The following is a 20347-nucleotide window of genomic DNA, read 5'->3' on the forward strand; positions in this document are numbered from 1 at the left end:
TGTGTCTGTCTGTGTGTCTGTGTGTGTGTCTCACTGTGTGTGTGTGTGTGTGTGTGTGTGTCTCACTGTGTGTGTCTGTCTGTGTGTCTGTGTGTGTGTCTCACTGTGTGTGTGTGTGTGTGTGTGTGTGTGTGTGTGTGTGAGAGAGAGACAGAGAGACGGAGAGAGGACGCACAAAAGAGGGGCAGAGTAGGAATCGGAGTAAAATCAAAAGAGAAAAGGCAAACAAAACTAACTGGGAGCAGAGACGAGGAAGAAAGAAAGGGCGAGAAGGGGGTGAGTAAATTAGCGTGTCAGAGAGAGAGAGAGAAAGTATGTGTCAGTCAGTGTGTGAGAATGAGTCACCGAGAGGCACGTGATTGTGTGGAGAGAAAGCGTGTGAGATTGAGTGAGTATGCGACTGAGGGAATGAGAGAGAGTGGATGAGGGAGGGAGTGAAAGAGTGAGGCATTTCCCCTCCTGATCGTGCGATAAATTCACAGCGCGGTCCAGGGACGCCGGTAATCTCTGCTTCGACAGTCGTTTGCAGGTAAGGGTGGGGATCGTTTTTTTTTAACCACTCGTGGCCCACTCTGAGACCCTCTAGACCCGGTAAAAAGAGGCGGTGTGGTTGAAGTGGAGGGTCACTGACAGATTAGGATGGGACAGGGTCTCTGAAACGCCCAGATCCAGAGAAGACTCAGTCACTACTCCTGGTATCCGTTCCCCAGTTTCTGAGTTGAAGTTATATCGGGAGCTAACATGTTTCACGGGCACGCCTGAAGAGGGAAAGCTCAGTCCTGGTGTTTGATGATTCCCCTGATTTAATCACATTGCCCCTTTCTCTGCCCTTCCCTTTGTCGGTTGGAGCCGTTTCTGTTCGTTCCGCGCCCCTTCAATCTGCCGTTTGTTCAACATTTAACTGAGGTCGCGCTAACCCGGGAGTTGGGGACTGTTAAAACCTTTGTGATCTGGCGTTGTGGAAGGGGATAATTTTTGAATGTGGACACACACATAGGGATCGTGGTTTACGCCTCTGGTGGCGTGTGGGCGCAAGCCTGGGTAGGAAGATTTGAAGAACCGGCTGTTGTCCCTGCATCGGGTTCCCCGTCTCCGCGTCACTGATATAGTCCGAGCGCCGATACAGCTTGGAACCAGGGTCGTAGCAGAGGTCACCAGAGTGAAATTGTAAACAACATCAAACCGGCTCCGGATTTCTTCCTCGGATTTTGCTCCCGAAGCCTTTCCCATGGGTGGGTATGGCTCCAAGGCAGCGGAGGTTTAAAATCAGAGCAACGCTCACAAAGTCAGCATGGATTTGTGAAAGGAAAATCATGTCTGACGAATCTCATAGAATTTTTTGAGGATGTAACTAGTAGAGTGGATAGGGGAGAACCAGTGGATGTGGTATATTTGGATTTTCAAAAGGCTTTTGACAAGGTCCCACACAGGAGATTAGTGTGCAAACTTAAAGCACACGGTATTGGGGGTAAGGTATTGGTGTGGGTGGAGAATTGGTTAGCAGACAGGAAGCAAAGAGTGGGAATAAACGGGACCTTTTCAGAATGACAGGCGTTGACTAGTGGGGTACCGCAAGGCTCAGTGCTGGGACCCCAGTTGTTTACAATATATATTAATGACTTGGATGAGGGAATTAAATGCAGCATCTCCAAGTTTACGGATGACATGAAGCTGGGTGGCAGTGTTAGCTGTGAGGAGGATGCTAAGAGGATGCAGGGTGACTTGGATAGGTTGGGTGAGTGGCCAAATTCATGGCAGATGCAATTTAATGTGGATAAATGTGAAGTTATCCACTTTGGTGGCAAAAATAGGAAAACAGATTATTATCTGAATGGTGGCCGATTAGGAAAAGGGGAGGTGCAACGAGACCTGGGTGTCATTATACACCAGTCATTGAAAGTGGGCATGCAGGTACAGCAGGCGGTGAAAAAGGTGAATGGTATTCTGGCATTCATAGCAAGAGGATTCGAGTACAGGAGCAGGGAGGTACTACTGCAGTTGTACAAGGCCTTGGTGAGACCACACCTGGAGTATTGTGTGCAGTTCTGGTCCCCTAATCTGAGGAAAGACATTTTTGCCATAGAGGGAGTACAAAGAAGGTTCACCAGATTGATTCCTGGGATGGCAGGACTTTCATATGATGAAATACTGGATCAACTAAGCTTATACTCTGGAATTTAGAAGATTGAGGGGGGATCTTATTGAAACGTATAAAATCGTAAAGGGATTGGACAGGCTAGATGCAGGAAGATTGCTCCCGATGTTGGGGAAGTCCAGAACGAGGGGTCACAGTTCGAGGATAAAGTGGAAGCCTTTTACGACCGAGATTAGGAAAAACTTCTTCACACAGAGAGTGGTGAATCTGTGGAATTCTCTGCCACAGGAAACAGTTGAGGCCAGTTCATTGGCTATATTTAAGAGGGAGTTAGATATGGCCCTTGTGGCTAAAGGGATCAGGGGGTATGGAGGGAAGGCTGGTACAGGGTTCTGAGTTGGATGATCAGCCATGATCATACTGAATGGTGGTGCAGGCTCGAGGGGCCGAATGGCCTACTCCTGGACCTATTTTCGATGTTTCTGTGTTCCTAAAATGCTGGTGAACGCAGCAGGCTAGGCAGCATCTATAGGAAGAGGTATAGTTGATGTTTCGGGCCGAGACCCTTCGTCAAGACTAACTGAAAGAGGAGATAGTAAGAGATTTGAAAGTGGGAGGGGGAGGGGAGACCCGAAATGATAGGAGAAGGCAGGTGGGGGAGGGATGGAGCTAAGAGCTGGGAAGTTGATTGGCAAAAGGGATACGAGGCAGGAGAAAGGAGAGGATCACGGGACGGGAGGCCAAAAGAGAAAGAAAGGGGGAGGGGAGCACCAGAGGAAGATGGAGAACAGGTAAGGAGTTATTGTGAGAGGGTAGGAGAGAGAGATAAATAAATAAATAAACAGATAGATAGATAGATAAATAAACAAACAAACAAACAAATAAATAAATAAGGGATGGGGTAAGAAGGGGAGGTGGGGCATAAGCGGAAGTTAGAGAAGTCAATGTTCATGCCATCAGGTTGGAGGCTACCCAGATGGAATATAAGGTGTTGTTCCTCCAACCTGAGTGTGGCTTCATCTTTACAGTAGAGGAGGCCGTGGATAGACATGTCAGAATGGGAATGGGATGTGGAATTAAAATGTGTGGCCACTGGGAGATCCTGCTTTCTCTGGCGGACAGAGCATAGGTGTTCAGCAAAACGGTCTCCCAGCCTGCGTCGGGTCTCGCCAATATATAGAAGGCCGCATCGGGAGCACCGGAGACACAGCACGGGACAGTGGGGAGGGTGAAGGGGTCAGTGTACTCACCTCCAGAGAATGGAGGAAGATAGCATATAGGGAGAGAGCGGAGATAGCAGATGGAGAGAGAGTGGAGGGAGAGAGTGCAGCGGCGAAAGAGTGGAGGGAGAGAGTGTAGTGGAGAGAGAGTGGAGGGAGAGAGTGTAGCGGAGATAGAGTGGAGGGAGAGAGTGTAGCGGCGAGAGCAGGAGAAAGAGGAGGTGGTGAACGGATGGGAAAGATGGGGAAGGAAGGATGGGTAAGAGAGAAGGTGAGAAGACGGGTGTATATGGAAGGAGAAAGAATATTCTGAAATGTAGAGGGATCAAAAGCGTGGAGAGAGCAGGGGGTGGAGATTAAATATGGAAGAAATAGGAGGGGAAAGGCAGGCAAGGAGGAAGGGGAGACGAGGGGAAAGAGGGGGTAAGCGATGGGGAGTTTGGAATTGAGTGGGACAGATAGATGAAAGAGAATTGGTAAATGGGATAGAGGAGGCTGAAAGAGGTGGACAAGAGAAAGGGAGGGAAGCAGACAGTGATGGCCTGGAGATGGAGGGGAAGGAGTAGAGAGGGGGGCATGGAGAGGGCTGGAGATAGTGGGAGGGAGAGACAGAGAGAAGGAAGATGGGGGGATAGAGGAAAGCAGAGGGAGAGGTAGTGGAAAGAGATAGGATAGAAGTTGTGAAGGGAGAAAGGATGAAAATGGAGAGTAGCCATGCTGAGAGATGAGATGAAGAAGTGGGATAGAGAGGAGTGGTGATGAGCAGTGAAAGACCAAGAGGAACGGGAGTCAGATGGGTTGGAGAGATGGAGCAGAGAGAGTGAAAGAGAGGAAGTGAGATGGGAACAGAGAACTGAGTAGGAGGTAGGAGAGATAGAGAGGAGGAGGGAGGTTTGTAATGGAGTGGGAGGAAGACAGTAGAGGAAGAAGGGAAGAGTGTGGAGGAGAGCAGGCTAGAAAGTAGAGTTGGAGAAATAAGAGGGAAGAATACCAGGATAGAGTGTGGCAGAGAGAAGATGGGAGGGTGAGCAAGATGAAGAAGGGAGGTGGATAACCGGATAGAGAGAGAGAGGCTGATGAAGGTATGTTGGAGTGGGGTCATACTGTGGGGCAGGCAGTGTGGTACAGCAGAGAGGGTGGCCTTTGGGGGTTGAGAGAGCGGGAGATGTAGATGAGGAGGGAGTGAGTGGCGAGGTGACAGAACGGGAGCTGGGTGGCTATCATGGGAATTCTCTTCCTGCTCATTTCCTGACTCTTTCCAATAATATCTAAGCCTCCAGACTGCCAGAAGAGCTTCAAGATGTGGAAGTTCTCCATTAGGATGGTCCCCTCCCTACTTAGTGTTGTCATCTGCGCCATCTATGTGGGTAAGTTCAGACTATGAGGATTAACAGGGATACATGTGTGAGGCTCCTCTGGGGCTTGGTTCACACAAATGTCTTCCAAACAACTGTTGTCACTATTTGACTCTGCGAGAGAAATTACTGTCCTCTCCATTCCTCCCTCCTCCATCAATCCCACTCTAGCTCCTTCTCTTCCTCCATTCAACACACTCCCTTCCATCAAATGTTTCACTCACCCCTCACCCTTTGAGACCCACCTCACTGCACCCTGACACCAGCTCCCCAAACCACAGGGTCTCTGAGTGTTCAGACACATCAGCCCTCTGAGGGATAAAATTAAAATTAACTGCAATTCCCATTTGTGCTCAGGATGAGACACGACACTCACAACAGTCCACTTAGCACAGTTTGAAAGTACTTGTGGGTTACAGTGAAGTGATGGACTCGGTCCCATGTCAGGCTGGTGAAGAAAGTAAAGCCCCCTGGGACCGAGGGGTAGGGAGATTGGACAAACGGGGTTGGGTGGATGGGTGTTTGTATGACTGGAGAGGGGTCTACAGTGTTGAGCCCCATCAGTCACCTGTTGCAGACAGCAATGGTTTAGAGCTGAATGTGGAGATGTTTGCTCAGAACTTGTCTCTGTGCATGGCAGTGAGCAGGTGAGAGTTGCCCAGGTAGCAGAGAGATGGAATGGAGATGGTGTGGTCAGGTAGTCAAGGAAACGAGGGGAACCTGCACTACTCCCCTGTCCCTGCTGCTCTTATTGATCCCCGTGAGAGAGTGGTGAGTTTGGGCCATGCTACAGGAGTAGTCTGGGTGAGTAACTGAGTTTGTGATTGACTGTCGGAGAAGACGGGATGAGTAACTCAGTTTGTGATTGGCTGTCGGAGTAGACGGGATGAGTAAGAGTTTGTGATTGGTTGTCGGAGTAGCCAGGGTGAGTAACTTAGTTTGTGATTGGCTGTCGGAGAAGATGGGATGATTAACTCAGTTTGTGATGGGCTGTCGGTGTAGTTGTTTTGTAGATGGTGCACACTGTGTGGGCCTGATATTTTATCTATTACTGAAATATGCCTGAAAGACGAGCAAGACTGGAAGCTCAATGTTCTGGAGTACAGGGACTTCCAGCATGGTCAAAGAGGGGACAAGAGAAGAGTGGGTGTTACAGTACCGTTGTGGGAGAACACCACAGCAGTACTTAAAGAGGATATTCCAGGAGACCATCCACCAAGGCTGTATGGATCAATTTTAGAAATGAGAAGCAGTTAATTGCTCAGCAGGGATTATACTGTGTGATAGGTCCCCTTACAGTCAGCAGGAATTAGAGGACCAAATAGGTAGGGAGACTGTAGGTACAATAGCTGCAACACCAGTATTAATGGGCGATTTAATCTTCTCTAATTTTGACTGGGAATGCCACAGCAGTAAGAAATTAAAAGGAGCAGAATTTGTTAATGGGAAGGTTAATTAGCAAAGACTTTTAGTGAGCGTGCGGTTGTCTGGCAAGTAAGAGACTGTTAACAGGAGACAGGGGGTGTTCAGGGCCAACATGTTCCTGTTCTACTGAAAGGCAAGTCTTGCAGGATTAAAGAATCCTGGAGAGATATGGGGACTCAGCTCAGGGACGAGTGTATGCCAAGTGTAAGCAACTGGGATCAAACAGTCCCCCGATTAGTGCAGGGCAAGTCCAAATTCACAAAAGCACAAGGAAAATATTTCACAAGACCATAAGACATAGGAGCGGAATTAGGCCATTGCCCATCAAGTCTCTCTGCCATTCAATCATGCTGATCCATTTTCCTTCTCAGCCCCAATCTACTGAGTTCTCCCCGTATCCCTTCACGCCCTAACCAACCAAGAATGTATCCACCTCTGCCTTAAATAAACACACAGAAATGGCCTCCACAGCTGCCTGTGGCAACAAATTCCACAGGTTCCCACTCTCTGGCTAAAGGAATTCCTCCTCACCTGATTCTAAAAGGACGCCCCTCTGAGGCTGTGTCCTCTGGTCTTAGACTCTCCCACCATAGAAAACATCCTCTCCACATCCACTCTGTCAAGGCCTTTCACCATTCGACAGGTTTCAACGAGGTCACCCCTCATTCTTCTGAATTCTAGTGAATACAGGCCCAGAGCCATCAAGCACCACTCATCAGACAGACTGTTCAAACCTGGAATCATTTTTGTGAATCTCCTTTGAACCCGCTCCAGTTTCAGCACATCCTTTCGAAGATAAGGAGCCCAAAACTGCTCACAGTACTCCAAGTGAGGCATCACCAGTACTTTATAAAGCCTCAACAATACATCCTTGCTTTTACAATATATTCTTGTCTTCTTGAAATGAATGCTAACCACATTTGCCTTCCACACCACAGACACAACTTGCAAATTAACCTTTAGGGAATCCTGCACAAACACTCCTAGGTCCTTTTGCACCACAGTTTTTTGTATTTTCTCTCCATTTAGAAAATAGTCAACCATAAGACCATAAGATATAGGAGCAGAAGTAGGCCATTCAGCTCATCAGTCTGCTCCACCATTCAATCATGGGCTGATCTAATTCTTCCAGTCATCTCTATTCTCCTGTTTTCACCCCATACCCTTTGATGCCCTGGCTAATCAAGAACCTACCTATCTCGGTCTTAAATACACCTAGATGACTTGGCCTCCACAGCCACTCGTGGCAAAAAATTCCACAGATTTACCACCCTCTGACTAAAGTAATTTTTCCGCATCTCAGTTCTAAGAGGACGTCCTTCAACCCTGAAGTCGTGTCCTCTTGTCCTAGAATCCCCTACCGTGGGAAATAACTTTGCCATATCTAATCTGTTCAGGCCTTTTAACATTTGGAATGTCTCTATGAGATTCCCCCCTCATTCTCCTGAACTTCAAGGAATACAGCCCAGGAGATGCCAGATGTTCCTCATATGGTAACCCTTTCATTCCCAGGATCATTCTTGTGAATCTTCTCTGAACCCTCTCCAATGTCAGTATATCCCTTCTAAAATAAGGAGCCCAAAACTGCACACAGTACTCCAAGTGTGGTCACACGAGTGCCTTATAGAGCCTCAACATCACATTCCTGCTCTTATATTCTATCCCTCTAGAAATAAATGCCAACATTGCATTTGCCTTCTTCATAAGCGACTCAACCTAGAGGTTAACCTTTAGGGTATCCTGCACAAGGACTCCCAAGTCCCTTTGAATCTCTGCATTTTCAATTCCCTCCCCATCCAAATAATAGTCTGCCCATTTATTTCTTCCACCAAAATGCATGATCATACATTTTCCAACATTGTATTTCATTTGCCACATCTTTGCCCATTCCCCTAAACTATCTAAGTCTCTCTGTTTCCTCAACACTACCCACTCCTCCACCTATCTTTGTATCATCAGCAAATTTAGCCACAAGTCCATTAAACCCATAGTCCAAATCATTGACATACATCGAAAAAAACAGCAGTCCCAACACCAACCCCTGTGGAACTCCACTGGCAACCAGCAGCCAGCCAGAATAGGATCCCTTTATTCCCACTCTCTGTTTTCTGCCAACCAGCCAATGCTCCACCCACGCTAGTAACTTCCCTGTAATTCCATGTGCTCTTATCTTGCTAAGCAGCCTCATGTGCAGCACCTTGTCAAAGCCTTCTGAAAATTCAAGTACACCACATCTACTGCATCTCCTTTGTCTACCCTGCTTGTAATTTCCTCAAAGAATTGCAGTAGGTTAGTCAGACAGGAGTTTCCTTTCTGGAAACCATACTGGCTTCAGCCTATTCTGTCATGTGTCTCCAGGTACGCCATAATCTCATCCCAAACAATCGATTCCAACAACTTCACAACCGCTGATGTCAGGCTCACAGGTCTATAGTTTCCTTTCTGCTGCCTCCTACCCTTTAATTTCTTCTACTAGGGTGCATGACCATACGCTTCCTGACACTGTATTCCATCTGCCTCTTCCTAATCTGTTTAGATCCTTCTGTAGGTCTAGTGAAGTGAAGAGCTAGTACACATACAATGTTGAAATAACAATTGGAGCAGTAAATCAATAGGGCAGGTTTAGAGTGACTTGGGATGCCATGGACACATGCCTCCTGCTTAAACAGCGACCATACTCAACAGCGTTCCAGCAGAGGTCTGACACTGTGATCCATTGAAGTCAGAATCAGAATTGGGTTTATTGTCACCGGCATGTGACGGGAAATTTGTTAACTTAGGAGCAGCAGTTCAATGCACTACATAATCTAGCAGAGAGAGAAAATAATAATAATAATAATAAAATAAAACATAATAAATAAACAAGTAAATCAATTAAGTATATTGAATAGATTTTTTTAAATGTGCAAAAACAGAAATACCGTATATTAAAAAAGCTTCGATGTCCATTTAGGAATTGGATGGCAGAGAGGAAGAAGCTGTTCCTGAATCACTGAGTGTGTGCCTTCAGGCTTCTGTACCTCCCACCTGATGGTAACAGTGAGAAAAGGGCATGCCCTGGGTGCTGGAGGTCCTTAATAATGGACACTGCCTTTCTGAGACACCGCTCCCTGAAGATGTCCTGGGTACTTTGTACCCAAGATGGAGCTGACTAGATTTACAACCATCTGCAGCTTCTTTCGGTCCTGTGCAGTGGCCCCTCCATACCAGACAGTGATGCAGCCTGTCAGAATGCTCTCCACGGTACAACTATAAAAGATTTTGAGTGTATTTGTTGACATGCCAAATGTCTTCAAACTCCTTTTCTTTTCCAATATCTTTTATTGATTTCTATGTTGAAGAACACAGAGTCCAAGAGAATACATATTATAAAACAAAAGAAAAAATATAATACCGATTACAGTATAATGAATTAAATTAATGAACTCCTTACTCTAAATTCATATAGATTAGATTAATTTGTGTATTAGAATATAAACAATTTTATTTAAAAAAAAAAGAGATCTACACACACTGCCAAAGTCAAAGCTGTTTGGGAAAAAAAACTTATCAGATAATAAAATATGCTATTAACCAACTTCTGTATTTTAACAAGAAGTCAAAGAGCATGAAAATAATTTAAAAACAGCCCTCACAAATTTTGCAAATCTTGGTTAGATTCAGAAATTGAACAATTTCTAAATTTAGGCATGCCATAACATCCCGTAACCACTGAGCATGATTAGGCGGAACAGCACCCTTCCATTTAAACAAAAGCGTCCTCCTAGCCATAACAGAGATAAAAGACAGAATGTGCAGATGAGATTCTTCAAAATGATATCTTCCCTTCCAACAATACCAAATAGGGCAGTCAAAGGATCAGGATTAAAATTTACTTTGAATAGTACAGAAAAAGTTTGGACTACTTCCTTCCAATATTTTCCCAATAAAATACTAATAAAGTTTTGCCGCTGTCTTGCCTTCTTTATGACTAGATCAATATGTTGGGACCAGATTAGATCCTCAGAGATCTTGATGCCCTGGAACTTGAAGCTGCTCACTCTCTCCACTTCTGATCCCTCTATGAGGATTGGTCAGTCTGCTTCATGGCACAGCAACAGTGTTTCACTGATTTATTGGAGTCCGTTGTACAAGTAACATGGCAACAGTTAAAGAAGGACCAGAAATGACGACGTTTCTAGAGGGCCTGTTACAAGGAGAATCATCAAAGTTTATTGTTGAAAAAAAGCACATAACACAGATGTATCATGTTGGTGTGGATCAATGTTTGGTTGGTGAACAGGAAACAGAGAAGTACTGTAGGTGTAAATAGGGTGCTCCGGGCCGGTGAGATGTAGCCTGTGCAGTGCAATAGCTGAAAAGCCCAAAACCTCAACTATCCTGAAAAACAAGGACTAAGTGTCACTGCCTCTACACTGTCCCATCACACACTCCCTCTACACTGTCCCATCACACACTCCCTCTACACTGTCCCATCACACCCTCCCTCTACACTGTCCCGTCACACACTACCAGGACACGGGTCAGACACAGAGTGAAGCTCCCTCTACAGTGTCCCATCACACACTCCCAGGACACGGGTCAGACACAGAGTGAAGCTCCCTCTACACTGTCCCATCACACACTCCCAGGACACGGGTCAGACACAGAGTGAAGCTCCCTCTACACTGTCCCATCACACACTCCCAGGACACGGGACAGACACAGAGTGAAACTCCCTCTACATTGTCCCATCACACACTCCCAGGAAACGGGTCAGACACAGAGTGAAACTCCCTCTACATTGTCCCATCACACACTCCCAGGAAACGGGTCAGACACAGAATGAAGCTCCCTCTACACTGTCCCATCACACACTCCCAGGACAGGGGTCAGACGCAGAGTGAAGCTCCCGCTACACTGTCCCATCACACACTCCCAGGACACGGGACAGACACAGAGTGAAGCTCCCTCTACACTGACCCATCACACACTCCCAGGGCACGGGTCAGACACAGAGCGAAGCTCCCTCTACACTGTCCCATCACACACTCCAAGGACACGGGTCAGACACAGAGTGAAGCTCCCTCTACACTGTCCCATCACACACTCCCAGGGCACGGGTCAGACACAGAGTGAAGCTCCCTCTACACTGTCCGATCACACACTGCAAGGACACGGGTCAGGCACAGAGTGAAACTCCCTCTACAGTGTCCTATCACACATTCCCAGGGTACTGGTCAGACACAGAGTGAAACTCCCTCTACACTGTCCCATCACACACTCCCAGGACACGGGTCAGACACAGAGTGAAGCTCCATCTACACTGCCCAATCACACACTCCCAGGACACGGGTCAGACACACAGTGAAGCTCCCATAACACGGTCCCATCACACACTCCCAGGACACGGGTCAGACACAGAGTGAAACTCCCTCTATACTGTCCCATCACAGACTCCCAGGACACGGGTCAGACGCAGAGTGAAACTCCCTCTAGACTCTCCCATCACACACTCCCAGGGTCAGACACAGAATGAAACTCCCTCTACACTATCTCATCACACACTCCCAGGACACGGGTCAGACACAGAGTGAAGCTCCCACTGCACTGTCCCATCACACACTCCCAGGACACGGGTCAGACACAGAGTGAAACTCCCTCTACATTGTCCAATCACACACTCCCAGGAAACGGGTCAGACACAGAGTGAAACTCCCTCTACATTGTCCCATCACACACTCCCAGGAAACGGGTCAGACACAGAGAGAAGCTCCCCCTACAGTGTCCCATCACACACTCCCAGGACATGGGTCAGAGACAGAGTGAAACTCCCTCTACACTGTCCCATCACACACTCCCAGGACACGGGTCAGACACAGAGTGAAGCTCGCTCTACACTGTCCTATCACACACTCCCAGGACACGGGTCAGACACAGAATGAAGCTCCCTCTACACTGTCCCATCACACACTCCCAGGACACGGGTCAGACACAGAGTGAAACTCCCTCTACATTGTCCCATCACACACTCCCAGGAAACGGGTCAGACACAGAGTGAAACTCCCTCTACATTGTCCCATCACACACTCCCAGGAAACGGGTCAGACACAGAGCGAAGCTCCCTCTACAGTGTCCCATCACACACTCCCAGGACACGGGTCAGACACAGAGTGAAACTCCCTCTACACTGTCCCATCACACACTCCCAGGACACGGGTCAGACACAGAGTGAAACTCCCTCTACATTGTCCCATCACACACTCCCAGGAAACGGGTCAGACACAGAGTGAAACTCCCTCTACATTGTCCCATCACACACTCCCAGGAAACGGGTCAGACACAGAGTGAAACTCCCTCTACATTGTCCCATCACACACTCCCAGGAAACGGGTCAGACACAGAGCGAAGCTCCCTCTACAGTGTCCCATCACACACTCCCAGGACACGGGACAGACACAGAGTGAAGCTCCCTCTACACTGACCCATCACACACTCCCAGGGCACGGGTCAGACACAGAGCGAAGCTCCCTCTACACTGTCCCATCACACACTCCAAGGACACGGGTCAGACACAGAGTGAAGCTCCCTCTACACTGTCCCATCACACACTCCCAGGGCACGGGTCAGACACAGAGCGAAGCTCCCTCTACACTGTCCCATCACACACTCCCAGGACGCGGGTCAGACACAGAGTGAAGCTCCCTCTACACTGCCCAATCACACACTCCCAGGACACGGGTCAGACACACAGTGAAGCTCCCATAACACGGTCCCATCACACACTCCCAGGACACGGGTCAGACACAGAGTGAAACTCCCTCTATACTGTCCCATCACAGACTCCCAGGACACGGGTCAGACGCAGAGTGAAACTCCGTCTAGACTCTCCCATCACACACTCCCAGGGTCAGACACAGAATGAAACTCCCTCTACACTATCTCATCACACACTCCCAGGACACGGGTCAGACACAGAGTGAAGCTCCCACTGCACTGTCCCATCACACACTCCCAGGACACGGGTCAGACACAGAGTGAAACTCCCTCTACATTGTCCCATCACACACTCCCAGGAAACGGGTCAGACACAGAGTGAAACTCCCTCTACATTGTCCCATCACACACTCCCAGGAAACGGGTCAGACACAGAGCGAAGCTCCCTCTACAGTGTCCCATCACACACTCCCAGGACACGGGTCAGACACAGAGTGAAGCTCGCTCTACACTGTCCCATCACACACTCCCAGGACACGGGTCAGACACAGAGTGAAGCTCGCTCTACACTGTCCTATCACACACTCCCAGGACACGGGTCAGACACAGAATGAAGCTCCCTCTACACTGTCCCATCACACACTCCCAGGACAGGGGTCAGACGCAGAGTGAAGCTCCCGCTACACTGTCCCATCACACACTCCCAGGACACGGGACAGACACAGAGTGAAGCTCCCTCTACACTGTCCCATCACACACTCCAAGGACACGGGTCAGACACAGAGTGAAGCTCCCTCTACACTGTCCCATCACACACTCCCAGGGCACGGGTCAGACACAGAGCGAAGCTCCCTCTACACTGTCCCATCACACACTCCCAGGACGCGGGTCAGACACAGAGTGAAGCTCCCTCTACACTGTCCGATCACACACTGCAAGGACACGGGTCAGGCACAGAGTGAAACTCCCTCTACAGTGTCCTATCACACATTCCCAGGGTACGGGTCAGACACAGAGTGAAACACCCTCTACACTGTCCCATCACACACTCCCAGGACACAGGTCAGACACAGAGTGAAGCTCCATCTACACTGCCCAATCACACACTCCCAGGACACGGGTCAGACACACAGTGAAGCTCCCATAACACGGTCCCATCACACACTCCCAGGACACGGGTCAGACACAGAGTGAAACTCCCTCTATACTGTCCCATCACAGACTCCCAGGACACGGGTCAGACGCAGAGTGAAACTCCCTCTAGACTCTCCCATCACACACTCCCAGGGTCAGACACAGAATGAAACTCCCTCTACACTATCTCATCACACACTCCCAGGACATGGGTCAGACACAGAGTGAAGCTCCCACTGCACTGTCCCATCACACACTCCCAGGACACGGGTCAGACACAGAGTGAAACTCCCTCTACATTGTCCCATCACACACTCCCAGGAAATGGGTCAGACACAGAGTGAAACTCCCTCCACATTGTCCCATCACACACTCCCAGGAAACGGGTCAGACACAGAGAGAAGCTCCCCCTACAGTGTCCCATCACACACTCCCAGGACATGGGTCAGACACAGAGTGAAACTCCCTCTACACTGTCCCATCACACACTCCCAGGACACGGGTGAGACACAGAGTGAAGCTCGCTCTACACTGTCCTATCACACACTCCCAGGACACGGGTCAGACACAGAATGAAGCTCCCTCTACACTGTCCCATCACACACTCCCAGGACACGGGTCAGACACAGAGTGAAACTCCCTCTACATTGTCCCATCACACACTCCCAGGAAACGGGTCAGACACAGAGTGAAACTCCCTCTACATTGTCCCATCACACACTCCCAGGAAACGGGTCAGACACAGAGCGAAGCTCCCTCTACAGTGTCCCATCAGACACTCCCAGGACACGGGTCAGACACAGAGTGAAGCTCCCTCTACACTGTCCCATCACACACTCCCAGGACACGGGTCAGACACAGAGTGAAGCTCCCTCTACACTGTCCCATCACACACTCCCAGGACACGGGTCAGACACAGAGTGAAACTCCCTCTACATTGTCCCATCACACACTCCCAGGAAACGGGTCAGACACAGAGTGAAACTCCCTCTACATTGTCCCATCACACACTCCCAGGAAACGGGTCAGACACACAGTGAAGCTCCCATAACACGGTCCCATCACACACTCCCAGGACACGGGTCAGACACAGAGTGAAACTCCCTCTATACTGTCCCATCACAGACTCCCAGGACACGGGTCAGACACAGAGTGAAACTCCCTCTAGACTCTCCCATCACACACTCCCAGGGTCAGACACAGAATGAAACTCCCTCTACACTATCTCATCACACACTCCCAGGACACGGGTCAGACACAGAGTGAAGCTCCCTCTGCACTGTCCCATCACACACTCCCAGGACACGGGTCAGACACAGAGTGAAACTCCCCCTACATTGTCCCATCACACACTCCCAGGAAACGGGTCAGACACAGAGTGAAACTCCCTCTACATTGTCCCATCACACACTCCCAGGAAACGGGTCAGACACAGAGTGAAACTCCCTCTACATTGTCCCATCACACACTCCCAGGAAACGGGTGAGACACAGAGCGAAGCTCCCCCTACAGTGTCCCATCACACACTCCCAGGACATGGGTCAGACACAGAGTGAAACTCCCTCTACACTGTCCCATCACACACTCCCAGGACACGGGTCAGACACAGAGTGAAGCTCGCTCTACACTGTCCTATCACACACTCCCAGGACACGGGTCAGACACAGAATGAAGCTCCCTCTACACTGTCCCATCACACACTCCCAGGACACGGGTTAGACACAGAGTAAAACTCCCTCTACATTGTCCCATCACACACTCCCAGGAAACGGGTCAGACACAGAGTGAAACTCCCTCTACATTGTCCCATCACACACTCCCAGGAAACGGGTCAGACACAGAGCGAAGCTCCCTCTACAGTGTCCCATCACACACTCCCAGGACACGGGTCAGACACAGAGTGAAGCTCGCTCTACACTGTCCCATCACACACTCCCAGGACACGGGTCAGACACAGAGTGAAGCTCGCTCTACACTGTCCTATCACACACTCCCAGGACACGGGTCAGACACAGAAAGAAGCTCCCTCTACACTGTCCCATCACACACTCCCAGGACAGGGGTCAGACGCAGAGTGAAGCTCCCGCTACACTGTCCCATCACACACTCCCAGGACACGGGACAGACACAGAGTGAAGCTCCCTCTACACTGACCCATCACACACTCCCAGGGCACGGGTCAGACACAGAGCGAAGCTCCCTCTACACTGTCCCATCACAGACTCCCAGGACACGGGTCAGACACAGAGTGAAACTCCCTCAAGACTCTCCCATCACACACTCCCAGGGTCAGACACAGAATGAAACTCCCTCTACACTATCGCATCACACACTCCCAGGACACGGGTCAGACACAGAGTGAAGCTCCCTCTGCACTGTCCCATCACACACTCCCAGGACACGGGTCAGACACAGAGTGAAACTCCCTCTACATTCTCCCATCACACACTCCCAGGAAACGGGTCAGACACAGAGTGAAACTCCCTCTACATTGTCCCATCACACACTCCCAGGAAACGGGTCAGACACAGAGTGAAACTCCCTCTACATTGTCCCATCACACACTCCCAGGAAACGGGTGAGACACAGAGCGAAGCTCCCCCTACAGTGTCCCATCACACACTCCCAGGACATGGGTCAGACACAGAGTGAAACTCCCTCTACACTGTCCCATCACACACTCCCAGGACACGGGTCAGACACAGAGTGAAGCTCGCTCTACACTGTCCTATCACACACTCCCAGGACACGGGTCAGACACAGAATGAAGCTCCCTCTACACTGTCCCATCACACACTCCCAGGACACGGGTTAGACACAGAGTAAAACTCCCTCTACATTGTCCCATCACACACTCCCAGGAAACGGGTCAGACACAGAGTGAAACTCCCTCTACATTGTCCCATCACACACTCCCAGGAAACGGGTCAGACACAGAGCGAAGCTCCCTCGACAGTGTCCCATCACACACTCCCAGGACACGGGTCAGACACAGAGTGAAGCTCGCTCTACACTGTCCCATCACACACTCCCAGGACACGGGTCAGACACAGAGTGAAGCTCGCTCTACACTGTCCTATCACACACTCCCAGGACACGGGTCAGACACAGAATGAAGCTCCCTCTACACTGTCCCATCACACACTCCCAGGACAGGGGTCAGACGCAGAGTGAAGCTCCCGCTACACTGTCCCATCACACACTCCCAGGACACGGGACAGACACAGAGTGAAGCTCCCTCTACACTGACCCATCACACACTCCCAGGGCACGGGTCAGACACAGAGCGAAGCTCCCTCTACACTGTCCCATCACACACTCCAAGGACACGGGTCAGACACAGAGTGAAGCTCCCTCTACACTGTCCCATCACACACTCCCAGGGCACGGGTCAGACACAGAGCGAAGCTCCCTCTGCACTGTCCCATCACACACTCCCAGGACGCGGGTCAGACACAGAGTGAAGCTCCCTCTACACTGTCCGATCACACACTGCAAGGACACGGGTCAGGCACAGAGTGAAACTCCCTCTACAGTGTCCTATCACACATTCCCAGGGTACGGGTCAGACACAGAGTGAAACTCCCTCCACACTGTCCCATCACACACTCCCAGGACACGGGTCAGACACAGAGTGAAGCTCCATCTACACTGCCCAATCACACACTCCCAGGACACGGGTCAGACACACAGTGAAGCTCCCATAACACGGTCCCATCACACACTCCCAGGACACGGGTCAGACACAGAGTGAAACTCCCTCTATACTGTCCCATCACAGACTCCCAGGACACGGGTCAGACGCAGAGTGAAACTCCCTCTAGACTCTCCCATCACACACTCCCAGGGTCAGACACAGAATGAAACTCCCTCTACACTATCTCATCACACACTCCCGGGACACGGGTCAGACACAGAGTGAAACTCCCTCTACATTGTCCCATCACACACTCCCAGGAAACGGGTCAGACACAGAGAGAAGCTCCCCCTACAGTGTCCCATCACACACTCCCAGGACACGGGTCAGACATAGAATGAAGCTCCCTTTACACTGTCCCATCACACACTCCCAGGACACAGGTCAGACACAGAGTGAAACTCCCTCTACAGTGTCCCATCACACACTCCCAGGACATGGGTCAGACACAGAGTGAAACTCCCTTTTAACTGTCAGATCACACACTGCAAGGACACGGGTCAGACACAGAGTGAAACTCCCTCTACATTGTCCCATCACACACTCCCAGGAAACGGGTCAGACACAGAATGAAGCTCCCTCTACACTCTCCCATCACACACTCCCAGGACAGGGGTCAGACGCAGAGTGAAGCTCCCGCTACACTGTCCCATCACACACTCCCAGGACACGGGACAGACACAGAGTGAAGCTCCCTCTACACTGACCCATCACACACTCCCAGGGCACGGGTCAGACACAGAGCGAAGCTCCCTCTACACTGTCCCATCACACACTCCAAGGACACGGGTCAGACACAGAGTGAAGCTCCCTCTACACTGTCCCATCACACACTCCCAGGGCACGGGTCAGACACAGAGCGAAGCTCCCTCTACACTGTCCCATCACACACTCCCAGGACGCGGGTCAGACACAGAGTGAAACTCCCTCTATACTGTCCCATCACAGACTCCCAGGACACGGGTCAGACACAGAGTGAAACTCCCTCTAGACTCTCCCATCACACACTCCCAGGGTCAGACACAGAATGAAACTCCCTCTCCACTATCTCATCACACACTCCCAGGACACGGGTCAGACACAGAGTGAAGCTCCCTCTGCACTGTCCCATCACACACTCGCAGGACACGGGTTAGAAACAGAGTGAAGTTCCCTCTACACTGTCCCATCACACACTCCCAGGACACGGGTCAGATACAGAGTGAAACTCCCTCTACACTGTCCCATCACACACTCCCAGGACACGGGTCAGACACAGAGTGAAATTCCCTCTACACTGTCCCATCACACACTCGCAGGACACGGGTTAGAAACAGAGTGAAGTTCCCTCTACAGTGGCCTATCATACACTGCCAGGGCAGAGGTTAGATCAGAGTGAAGCTCCCTCTGCATTGACCCACTACATTTTCCCAAGGCACGGTTTAGACACAGAGTGAAGCTCTCTCTACACTGTCCCCTCACACCCCCATGACATGGTTCAGAGCAGCTTCATTATGTGTGTAATCTGCATGGTGGGACTATGTAGATGCAGCTACCTTGTCTTCCCTCACCATGTTCACCCTCCCCGTCTCAGACTTGTCCACCGAAATCTGGTTGCAGACTTCAACTTCCGTCTTCGGAGACGGCTACAGATAGTAAACAGTCTGTTCACCCTTGGCCTCGCTGTGTGATTTAGGAACTGAGAGCTGGATCTCTCAAATGGGTAGAGTTCAGACAATGGGCCGCATGGCGTGCTGTGTGTCTGTGACTCTCTGAGCTCCGATACTTCCTCTGGTCACTGAGCTCACCTGCTGACTGTCTCGTCTTGTCTCCTCAGCTGGGACTGGGGCTTCCGGTACCACTGTGTACACAATCCCTGGGAAACGTGTCACCTTGCTGTCTGGGATCACAGCCGGACCGCACATTGCTGAGGTTGAGTGGAAACGGTCATCGCCCAGAACCACGTTAGTGCGATACTCGAAAACCAACACTAAATATTTTGAATCCATTTACACGGGACGGATTAAGCTTAATCTCAGTAACTTCAATCTGGAAATCCTGGATCTATGGAAAAATGATACTGGTGATTTTGAGGTTATTTTTACAAAAGATAATTCAGGACTTGAAAACAGAAAGCTAATCCGACTGGAGGTGTACGGTAAGTGAGACATCGCCAACAGGCCTGGGTTTCACCCGTTCCTGAAACTTCCCTAAATCATGAGTGAGGGCAGATCCTGTAAGTTTCCCTGTTTGCTGAAACACACAGACTGCCTGTGTCGAGAGCTGAGCTCAGGTTCCTGATGCAGTGAGGCTGAAGCAGTAGGAGGCAGGTAAATACGTCTACCACATCCCCAGGGTCTGGGCTACAGGCTGAGAAACATCAACATTGCTCCAAGGCCTGAGGAGCTGAGCTCACAGGAGACTGGGATGAAGGGATAGCTCGATGGGTTGGGTGAAGCCAGTGTGGCTGGCCGCATGGTTTATATCTGTGGGTGACAGAGGAAGGCTTGCTGAAGACTGTTCCTAGAAATTCAAGTGGGACTGTGAAGACCTGGATTGCTGTTCTCCTGGCTCTCTACTATTAATGGGGTGATTAACAGGAGCCACAGATTAAAAGTGAGGCAGGAAAGCACGAACCAGTGAGGTAAAATGGAGCCAAAATCAGTGGTGAATTTAAAGGGAGAAGGAAACATTAGCTTGCTGAGTTTAAACTGAGAGGGGAACGTATTTGTGGTGAGATTAAACA

The 20347-nt window shown here is 50.0% G+C and overlaps 1 protein-coding gene across 1 annotated transcript in view; it reads left to right on the forward strand.

The window, feature by feature from the left end:
• Nucleotides 1-407: 407 nt before the first annotated feature.
• Nucleotides 408-20347, forward strand: part of LOC134355868 (T-lymphocyte surface antigen Ly-9-like) — a 41461-nt gene continuing 21521 nt past the window's right edge. Inside the window, exons 1-3 of the mRNA XM_063066372.1 lie at nt 408-529; nt 4589-4682; nt 19439-19759. Coding sequence (XP_062922442.1) covers nt 4616-4682; nt 19439-19759 — 388 coding nt within the window. The 5' untranslated portion in view covers nt 408-529; nt 4589-4615. The remainder of the gene's footprint in view (nt 530-4588; nt 4683-19438; nt 19760-20347) is intronic.

The sequence above is a fragment of the Mobula hypostoma genome, chromosome 13 (assembly GCF_963921235.1).
Source record: "Mobula hypostoma chromosome 13, sMobHyp1.1, whole genome shotgun sequence".
In the NCBI taxonomy this organism is placed as follows: domain Eukaryota; kingdom Metazoa; phylum Chordata; class Chondrichthyes; order Myliobatiformes; family Myliobatidae; genus Mobula; species Mobula hypostoma.